General features: G+C 35.9%; 3 protein-coding genes across 3 annotated transcripts; 2 read left to right on the top strand and 1 right to left on the bottom strand.

Annotated features, from left to right (window-relative positions):
- Positions 1–280: 280 nt before the first annotated feature.
- LOC130939165 (glucan endo-1,3-beta-glucosidase 12-like) lies at positions 281–2,798 on the bottom strand. Its single transcript, XM_057867267.1, has 3 exons — positions 2,649–2,798; positions 1,173–2,522; positions 281–678 (listed from the first exon to the last, which is right to left on the bottom strand). The coding sequence occupies exons 1-3, from the start codon at positions 2,704–2,706 to the stop codon at positions 644–646; spliced, it is 1,443 nt and encodes a 480-aa protein (XP_057723250.1). The 5' UTR covers positions 2,707–2,798; the 3' UTR covers positions 281–643.
- A 2,317-nt stretch (positions 2,799–5,115) lies between these two features.
- On the top strand, positions 5,116–7,124 carry LOC130940344 (small ubiquitin-related modifier 2). The gene is made up of 3 exons (XM_057868456.1): positions 5,116–5,302; positions 6,464–6,613; positions 6,711–7,124. The coding sequence occupies exons 1-3, from the start codon at positions 5,237–5,239 to the stop codon at positions 6,771–6,773; spliced, it is 279 nt and encodes a 92-aa protein (XP_057724439.1). The 5' UTR covers positions 5,116–5,236; the 3' UTR covers positions 6,774–7,124.
- Positions 7,125–7,939: 815 nt separating this feature from the next.
- On the top strand, positions 7,940–9,364 carry LOC130942150 (small ubiquitin-related modifier 2-like). Its single transcript, XM_057870846.1, has 3 exons — positions 7,940–8,142; positions 8,821–8,970; positions 9,068–9,364. Exons 1-3 carry the CDS (start codon positions 8,077–8,079, stop codon positions 9,134–9,136), a joined length of 285 nt encoding a protein of 94 aa, XP_057726829.1. The 5' UTR covers positions 7,940–8,076; the 3' UTR covers positions 9,137–9,364.
- The last annotated feature ends 76 nt before the right edge of the window (positions 9,365–9,440 follow it).

The following is a 9,440-nucleotide window of genomic DNA, read 5'->3' as shown; positions in this document are numbered from 1 at the left end:
TTTGAATGAGTGTTTATCTGCCAGCTAATCTCATATCCGACTTCTTCATACTAAGTCGTGATTGACACCGACTTCTTAAGTGGAGGTCGGTGCATTGCTAGGCTTAATCTATTGGATCAGGCCTTTTGGTTGGACTTGGGCCCTTAGCATTGGGCCAGGGTATGAACAAGTGGCATTATAGCTATATAGTTTAAACAAGTTTTCTTCTCTAACCAAGATTTGTCAGAATTTAATCCACATTAATCTATTACTACTACTCGAACATTTTGGCACAATACAGTGTCAGAAAAGGATTATTTGCCTTAAAATCTAGGTTTCAAAGTTCAAATACAAGTAACAAGTATACATATCTAAACCATTACAATGATTACTACTTTAGTCCCAAAACAAAGTCTACTGCAAAGTGAAAATGAAACTTAGATATACAAATTTAGTAATCTCCAAAAGTTAATATAGCTACCCACTCCCCACCAACTGGAATGACTAAGTCCAAAAAATTTCTTGAAACTGATGATCGTCAACAACTACAATAAATTAACTCAGCTACTCTGAACTAGCCAGTAGCCACACTCCTCCCACCATATTCTTTTTTCAAATAACTTTACAATGCATAATAAGCCAAGTGCATCATACTCTTCATTCTTCAGTATCCAGTAGGGAACTCACAGTTACCATACTCTGCAAGCAAATAAATAATAAATAATAAATTAAAAATAAAGGCCATGAACATAAAAAAATAAAACAAAATGGCATCCCAAAATTCACCAAAGGCATATATAGATGGAATCCAATGTGCTCCAGACACCCCAGTCTGACTTTTTGACTGTGTCTTTATTTCAGTAACCAATTTTCAACGCCATTTTTTTATTTAATGTTATCTTTTTTTAATTAGCTCAATTAGACAATTACCCTTTTCTTCCACCGAATTAGTAAAAGGCAATTTTTTTTCCAGCTTCCAAGGTATGCTAATACACTCTATCCAATAAAGCCATGACACGTCATTCTCACGAAAGATTCCCTCCCAACCCTAATCACGTGCCTCTCTTACGTACCTGCACTATTTCCTCACCCGCTCACGTTAGCAACCCGTGTCACCATCATTCTAACCTACACCCCATAATCATAACCAAAAGACAGAAAAAAAGTGTAAGGGTTTTTTATAGAGTACTCACTAGGCTCTTGCGTGACCACGTACGCCGAACCCCCAAAATAGCAGCTACCACCCGCACGCGCCTTCTTCTGATAGTAACTGTTGAAAGCGAACGACGCGTGCGCCACGAGCGTGTTCGGATCGTAACACGTGGCACCTGGCTGTATCGGACGGCAATCAGCACCTCCCTCACCACAAGCGAAATCTAGAGCCACCTGAAGCTTCTCCTTCTGCGCATCGGGGTTCGCTACGCACCAGGTGTTCGCCGCGCTGCTCTTTGACACGCCACCATTACCAGTCGACGGAGCAGTCACAGGGTTCACAGGAGTCGCCGGAGCTGCCGTAGACGGCGATGGTGACGTCGACGGACGGTCGTGATAGTCCTTTAAACCCTCCGTTGTGAACGGAATATCGTAAACCTTCCTCTCGTCGGGGTAAAACAGTCCGAAATTCCTCTCAGACGTGGGTCCAAATTTCTGATTCTCATTAAAAAGCGCGAATAAATAAACGGTGAGATCTGCTTTAGGCCTTAGAGGGGTCCCGCTACCTGTCAAGATCTTACGGACAAGATTTCCATTGTAAGCTGCGGCGTTCTCTACACTCGCGCCTACCTCATTGTTATCTCCCTTGGAGGGCCAACCCGTTTCCGTTACCACGATCTCAACGTCGTTGTACTTAAGAGCCGAAAGCGCAGCAAAAACGGCGTCTATTTGAGCGTCGAAAAGGTTGAAGTACCTCAAGCCGTTACCGGGATCAACCACGCCGGCGTTCTGTCGGAACAGTGCATAGTCCAAGGAGATTACGTCAGCATTGGACTCGTAAGCGAAGAAGGGGTACACGTTGACCATGAGGTAGGAACCGGTTTCGCGGAGGAACCGGAGCATGGGCTCGAAAACGGGTTCGATGAGTTCCGGTCGGAATGACCCGGCGGAGGAGGGGTAAGAGTTTCCGAGTGCGGCTAGTGCGATCGGGGAAGAGACCTTGATTTGGTTGTGGAGGTTGAAGCGTATTAAAGCTTGGTGAATGTTCTTCATGGCGGGGACTAGGAACTTGGTGGTGTTGCTCGGGTCGGCGAAGACCTCGTTGCCCACGGCGATGGCCTCGATTTGTGTGTGGGGGTGGTAGGCAGCGACGTTGCGGTTGACCCATGCAACGGCGAAGGAGAGGGATCTGGCGGCGGCAAAGAGCTGCTGGTTGGGGAGGTCGACGGTGACCTTGATGTCGGTGCCGGAGAGGGCGTGGAGGACGGCGGGGTCAGTGTCGTATACCTTGACGCGGTTGAGGCCGTTGGATTTCAAGAGCTGTACGACTTTGACGGCGGATGGAAGGTTGTTGGCTATGCGGCCGTAGTTGACGCCAATGGAGCCGCCATCTGTAACAGAAAACGGTTAGTAACTTACTTGCTCAGCTTCAGCTAGCTAGCATGTAACAGAAAACAGTTATTTAGTTATATGTTTAGTTAGTTAAAGAGAGAGTAACAGAAAAGAAGAATGCTTGCCTGTGAGAGTGAGGAGAGTGAGGAAGAGGGAAATGGCGGGAAGAGTAAGGCGCAACATGCTCTGTTTTTGTGGTGAACACTAGACAGAGCTTTGTTGGGAATGTGGGTGGGTAGAGTGGTGTTGTGTGGAGCGAGTGGAGAGTATTGTTGTTTATGTATATGAATGGCGAAGGTGGTGGATTGTGAGGCTTTGAGTAGCACGAGGCAGAGAGAACTGAGTGGGACCCACCCACGATGAAAGAGAGAGGGAGCTAAAAGACGAGTGATAATAGGACCACCATGGACATGGACATATGGTTGCCATTACCAACCTGGCCTGCACTGCTCCAACGTCGTGCTTAGCTATGCCTATGCCAATGTGCATTGCTAATTGCGAAAAGAGAGAGGGTGTACTCAATGAGAAAACGGATCCATGTTTTTTGGTTCGTTTACGACCCCACCAAAACTGGACCGTTACTAAATTATTATCATTTTTGTGTTTCTTTCTTCTTTATTATTAATTAATTTAATTAATTGCTTCTTATTTTAAGCCAAAATCATTACATTTTTAGTTTTTGTTTGTATTTTAGTGAATTAGTATTTAGTAATAGAATAATTTACTTTTTGCATGTATAACTTAGGCTTCCATGATTATAAAATAGATTGTCGTTTATATTTTATAGAGTAACTCTCATTCTAAATAATGTTCATACTATATATTAAAAGTTTTATATCTCTTACAAATAAGGTCTATAGTATTTATAAGTATCTAACGTTTTTTTTATTCTCCGATCTCTCAATTTTAAGCTAGTATTAAAGTCTATTCAATATAAATTGCCTGGATTCGACATCGAATATGTTGTTGAAAAATCTCTCATGCACGCTTCTCTTTGTTTTGTGCATGTTAAATTGACTTTATTTTAAAACTAAATAAATCATAGAAAGATTAAGACCTTTTTTCAAAAATTTTAAAAATACTTCTAAATTTTATTTTGTTTTAATTTTGTCTATTAATTTTTTTTGTATCAAATCTATTTTTGATTGTTAAATTTTCAAAAAATTTAGGATCAATTCAACAATAATACATAATAAGTTAATAATTATGTCTAATTTACTTGTGTTAAAAGTTGTTATTATAAAATTATTGTTGAATGATTATAAATTTTTTAAAAAATTAGCTGTTAGAATAAGTTTAACGTAAATAAAAAATTTTTAGGATAAAATTGAAAAAAAAATAAAAAATTTTTAAATTTTTTTAGCATATTTTAAAGACAAAACATATAATTTACCAATTTATCTTTTATTAATCAAATTTTATCATTTTTCCCCGGGAAGGAGATCGAAAACGAACTGAGCCAATAGAGTTAATATGTTGAGTAGGATATATTTGTTCATTTGTCATTGCGACACTAAAATTGTGAACTTCGTGAGGCAATGTTTTAGAGGGGCCAAGATCAAACGATTAAAAAACAAGTAATATTTGTGATTGTCAAAATTTTGGCACCAAAGAAAATGAGTGCCAAATTTTCATAATGAATATTGACAAATCAAAGCCCGATAACTTCTTCTGGAGAGCCATACATCACTGAGTTCGAATAAAAGCTCATCTTCCAACAATAACCATAACATATAACATTGACTCATGGCCATGACCGTTTGGATAAGTTTGCTTTTATACTCTTTTTTTTTTTATAATTAAAGGAGATTAATTGTGGTAGTTTTTTGTTTGTCCTCGAAAGGAATTTGATTTCTATGTATTGAACCTAATTAATGATTATATTGGTATAACTTTTTACATAATAAATAAGACTCCACTTTTGCTAATATAACAATACATTGTTGGATACAAGTATAATTTTTGTTATATTATATTAGAGACTCAAGGTTTTTTTAGTGATGTGCAGATGTTAAGTAAAGAAAAGAAAAATTTAAAAGGTAAGATAAATATTGGCTAATTATGTACCTAAAAAAGTTGTTTTTTCAATTTCTTTTTTTAATACTCACAAATGAAATAAAAAAATTCTTCAAATATTTTTTAAATTTCTTTTTATAATATTACAAATGAAATAAAAAGTTTTCCAAATAATTTTTAAATATTTTTAGAAGGAAAATATATAATAATTTTTAAATATAGTATTTTATTCAAACAAAAAACATATGTTTTTTTTTTTTGGGCAAGAAAAAATATATGTTTGGGTAAAGCTTAATAGTTAAATACTCTTCTTTGGTATTAATACAGGGATAAAGCCCAAAAGAAAGACCCTAACTTTCTTATAAATCTTTTTTCTTTTGTCCTTTTTTAGTGAAAAATCTCTTTCTGGTTGCAATATGTAAATCAGTGAATCCAGATTTTGTTTAGCGAATCACCCTCTGACCCAACAACATATTGATCCAACTCAGGCCCATTTTAGTTATCGATGTAGCCTGTGGGCCTCAGAGACAATTCACTGATGAATATCAAGATTCCTGGCCCATAATTTCAGCGCCACTAAAATAGAAACGTGGCTCTGGGTTATGATTTTATGAAAGAATCAAAGAAAAATTAAAAGTTCGAAATCAAAATAAAACCCTAACTTTCTGAGAGAGAATCGCAGGAAGAACGAAGAGCGATGGCTGAGGAAGACAAGAAGCCCAATGATCAATCTGCTCACATCAATTTGAAGGTCAAAGGCCAGGTTTGTTTCTATGTTCTGAAATTTTCTCACTAAATTCACTCCTTCAAGTTTTTAGAACCAACGAATTCACTGAAAAAACAAAGTACTTTTCGAAGAGGATCATATTATTCTTTTAATTTTTGGTTTATGCGTCTTCCTTGATTTTCATAAATTTTTCGTTTTTAAGTGCTCTGTAGCTCATTCGCTCCCTCTGGTGTTCTGATTTATTATCGTGATTTTTGTTTACTATATTTTTTTTATATCTTTACTTTATTTTTTAAATTGATGATTGCTTATAATATCCAGAATTCTTTCGATTTATGCTTAACCGTCGCTCTAGTTGAATTCTTTTCACTTCTAAGTTATCAGCTACGTTTTGTTTAGCCAAGAGGAAATATATTAATTAGGTTTGATCCTTTATGTGTTCTTGCGTGATGTGTGTGCTGTTTGAGATACATACAACTATGCCGAATTCCTAATTGTTGAAATCCTGCTATCTATACAGAATGCTCAAATGGCATAGTTATAGTTATGTCAGTGCCTCAATTTTATTCTAAAGTGTTATGTTTGCATGTCATGTTCGCTTTTCATTTTTCATCTTTTGGAGTATCCATGCTTCAGCTAAATATCTATTTAGCCAAATTGCCATAAAGAAGAGTGTGTTTGTTGCGCTTTATTGTTATGTCACTTGCTATCCCCTATTTTCTCATTATGAAAACACATTACCAGTTCATCTGCATGTAGAAGTTAGTAAATTGACATTCCAAGGTTCCCTTAGAGAGTTGCATGATTCTTTTAGCACTTTGTTTCCTAATGTTCAATGCTGACGTTTCAATCGACAAAAGTTTGATGCCTCTACATAAATTTTGTTATGGATGAAACCTGGTATTTTTATGCAGTAGTGCAAGTTATATGAATTGTTTCAGTTTGATTCCGTGTTTCTTTTCTGGATTTTTTTTTTGTTTTGCAAAATATGATGAGTGTATAATATAATCTGGTCAAAGGTAACCAAGTCTAATTGCTTTTGTCCTGGTGTTTTTCTGTCATCTTGCACACAATGATTAGTCCTAAGTGTACAATACAGTCAAAATTTATAGCTCCTTATGGAATTGGTCTTTTTTGTATGATGACGACGACGATGATAAACACATGATCAAAGACTAACTTCTTATTGTTTTCTAGGATGGAAACGAAGTATTCTTCAGGATTAAAAAGAACACTCAACTGAAGAAGCTGATGAATGCGTACTGTGATCGACAATCTGTGGACTTCAACGCCATTGCCTTCTTGTTCGACGGGCGCCGTCTCAGAGCTGAACAGACCCCCGATGAGGTTTGCACCGTTCTTCACCTCTGTTGTTTCTTGATGCTGGGAAAAATATATATTAACATGCACCGTAACCCTGCTTGTTTTGTGTGTATTGCTTCAGCTGGAAATGGAGGATGGTGACGAGATCGATGCGATGTTGCACCAAACTGGGGGAGCCCTGTGAATTCAATCTATGAATATGCTTGTGAAGAATTTGATACGTAATCTAGTGTAGTTGTTAATTTGGTGAGTGTTACCATGGATATGCATGATGGGAATTGTGATACACCCTTTATTGTAGGCCTTGCTTGAAATCTCTTATGGGGTTTTGTCAAGTTTGGTCAAATCGTATGATTATGAAACCTGGATCCTTAAGTCTATATTTTGATCCTTTGACAAAAGTACACTATAATGTCTTAGAAGAGCCTCCTCTTATGTGCTATGGCCTTGAAACGTTGAGGATATACACATTATTGGGAGAAATTCAAAAGGCACAAATAAGGGGAATACCCGAGAAATGCATTCCTTTTAATAATTCGCTGTTTCTTTCTTTCTAAAGCATTCAACTATGATTTAACTTTATGCAAACCGAGATCTGAAAATATAGTTTCATCACGATCTTTTGTAGTTTCATAACCAACTGTATCACTGACAAGAATATATTAATTGGACTGAAAATAGGTGAATCAAATGTACCAACTGGTTTTCTGAAAAATTATCAGTGGCCAAAACATCCATAATTAATTATAATACCAAAAATGCTTTAATTTTTTTGTCATTAACAATTTAATTCGCTAATTTTTAAAAAATTGATTAGTTTATTTTAGAGTAAAGTATGTTTTTAATCTCTAGTATTTATTACTTTTTTTTAAATATTCTTAACATTTAATCTCATTTAACTTTGTTCTTAATGTTTTTAATTTGAGTCAAAGAAATTTTGAATATTAATTCTATTTAAAACATTTGAGACAAAATTAAAAATATTCAGAAATAATTTTGATATAAATAAAAAATGTTAGGAGTAAAGTTGAATAAAAAACGTTCCATACTATTTTATTAAAAAAAAAAAAACATTTTTACTCCGTTTAATCGTAGTAATACAAATCACAAATGCAATGGAAGTGACTTCCAAAATGTTAAGTTACATGTAGCAGGTCCAAGCGTATTGATGAGTTGAGAACAATAGAAACATACTTTACTTTTGTAAGTGAAACATACACACAGGATCTGAATTCGTGATCCAGTAGTTAGATAGAGTAATTATTAATAATATTTAGAATTTAGTTTGTTGTAACCAACTGAATGACCCAACAGAATCTCATGGGCCCAATATATAGATTTGTGGCCCGTTATGTCAGCTCCCCGACAATATAATTCCTTCTGAGGAATGAAAAAAGAAGCAAAGCAAAAGGAAAGAAATTCAAAATTGAAATAAAACCCTAACTTTCTCATAGAGTGAGTGACGATTACACAGAGAACGAAGAACGATGGCTGAGGAAGACAAGAAACCCAACGATCAATCTGCTCACATCAATTTGAAGGTCAAAGGCCAGGTTTGTTTTTCCTTCTCTCACGTTATACATGTTTTAAGCCATCGAATTCCTACCAAAAATTGTTTAACCTTCTTGAAAAGCATCTCATGTTTTTCTGTGAATTTTTGTGTTTATGTGCTATCTTTAATTTTCCTCATTTTGGGACTCTGTTTTTTATGATCAGTTTTCTTTTTTGCTATATCTTTTATTTTAGTGTTGAATTTATCTCTATCTACTTTATCTGCAAGTGGAATCGAAGTTTTCAAAGTTCGGAATTGAACACTGTTATATACACACACATACTCTTACTTAATTGGTTTGATCCCTTATGTGATCTTTTGTGTGTGTGTGTGTTTGTGCTGTTTGGGATACAAGTATAACCTAGGTATGGGTATGCTAAATTCCCTTTTGAAAATCAAACCCTGCTTGTGTCTATGCAATGTTCAAAATGTTTGCTATAGTTATGTTATGTCAGTACCTCAATTTTCTTCATATGCGTATGCAGAGCATAATGTTGTAAAATGAGACTGCAAAGCTGCTTTTCCTTTTATTTAATTGTTGCAGTTTCAGTGAAAGATGCATAATATGATGAGTTAATAATGCACTTGAAAAGTTTTAGTTCTTTATGGAGTTGGAGATTTATGTTTTGTATTATGGTGATGAGCACTTGATCAAAGAATAATTTTTATTGTATTGTAGGATGGAAATGAAGTTTTCTTCAGGATTAAAAAGAACACTCAACTGAAGAAGCTGATGAATGCGTATTGTGATCGACAATCTGTGGACTTCAATGCCATCGCCTTCTTGTTCGATGGGCGCCGTCTCCGAGCAGAACAGACTCCTGATGAGGTTCGCCCCTTTTCACCCCCTACAGTTCATTGAAGCTAGAAATAAATTTTGATATGCATCATAACCCTACTTGTTTTTTGTGTATTGATTGCTTCAGCTTGAAATGGAGGACGGGGATGAGATCGATGCAATGTTGCACCAGACTGGTGGAGCCCTGTGGACCTAATCTATATCTTTTCTCATGTAGTTCTTGTGAAGAATTTGTTAGTTTAGTTTTATTTGGTGAATGCAACTGCTAACACTATGGATTTGCATGATGGGAATTGTGATGGGTAACTTCATTGTAGACCTTGCTAGGAAATCTGTCTATGGGGGTTTTGTAAGTTTGGTCAACTCGTATGATTGTAAAACCTGGATTATTTAATTCTGTAATCTGATCCTTTGATAAAACGTACACTATGATGTCTTTGTCTTGGGAGAGAATTGTGTTGTGCGTTAATGCTTGAAATATTGAGAAATAGTCACATAGA

This window comes from Arachis stenosperma, chromosome 7 (genome assembly GCF_014773155.1).
Source record: "Arachis stenosperma cultivar V10309 chromosome 7, arast.V10309.gnm1.PFL2, whole genome shotgun sequence".
Taxonomy (NCBI): domain Eukaryota; kingdom Viridiplantae; phylum Streptophyta; class Magnoliopsida; order Fabales; family Fabaceae; genus Arachis; species Arachis stenosperma.
Note: the sequence above shows the minus strand (reverse complement) of the source record. Positions and strands in the feature narration are given on the sequence as shown.

Coding starts and splice junctions, on each gene's coding strand:
- LOC130942150 (XM_057870846.1), top strand. CDS start 8,077: ATGGCTGAGGAAGACAAGAAACCCAACGATCAATCTGCTCACATCAAT. Junction 8,143..8,820: donor ATTTGAAGGTCAAAGGCCAG/GTTTGTTTTTCC, acceptor ATTGTATTGTAG/GATGGAAATGAAGTTTTCTT. Junction 8,971..9,067: donor CAGAACAGACTCCTGATGAG/GTTCGCCCCTTT, acceptor TGATTGCTTCAG/CTTGAAATGGAGGACGGGGA.
- LOC130939165 (XM_057867267.1), bottom strand. CDS start 2,706: ATGTTGCGCCTTACTCTTCCCGCCATTTCCCTCTTCCTCACTCTCCTC. Junction 2,523..2,648: donor CACTCTCCTCACTCTCACAG/GCAAGCATTCTT, acceptor TTTCTGTTACAG/ATGGCGGCTCCATTGGCGTC. Junction 679..1,172: donor CGTGGTCACGCAAGAGCCTA/GTGAGTACTCTA, acceptor ATTTGCTTGCAG/AGTATGGTAACTGTGAGTTC.
- LOC130940344 (XM_057868456.1), top strand. CDS start 5,237: ATGGCTGAGGAAGACAAGAAGCCCAATGATCAATCTGCTCACATCAAT. Junction 5,303..6,463: donor ATTTGAAGGTCAAAGGCCAG/GTTTGTTTCTAT, acceptor ATTGTTTTCTAG/GATGGAAACGAAGTATTCTT. Junction 6,614..6,710: donor CTGAACAGACCCCCGATGAG/GTTTGCACCGTT, acceptor GTATTGCTTCAG/CTGGAAATGGAGGATGGTGA.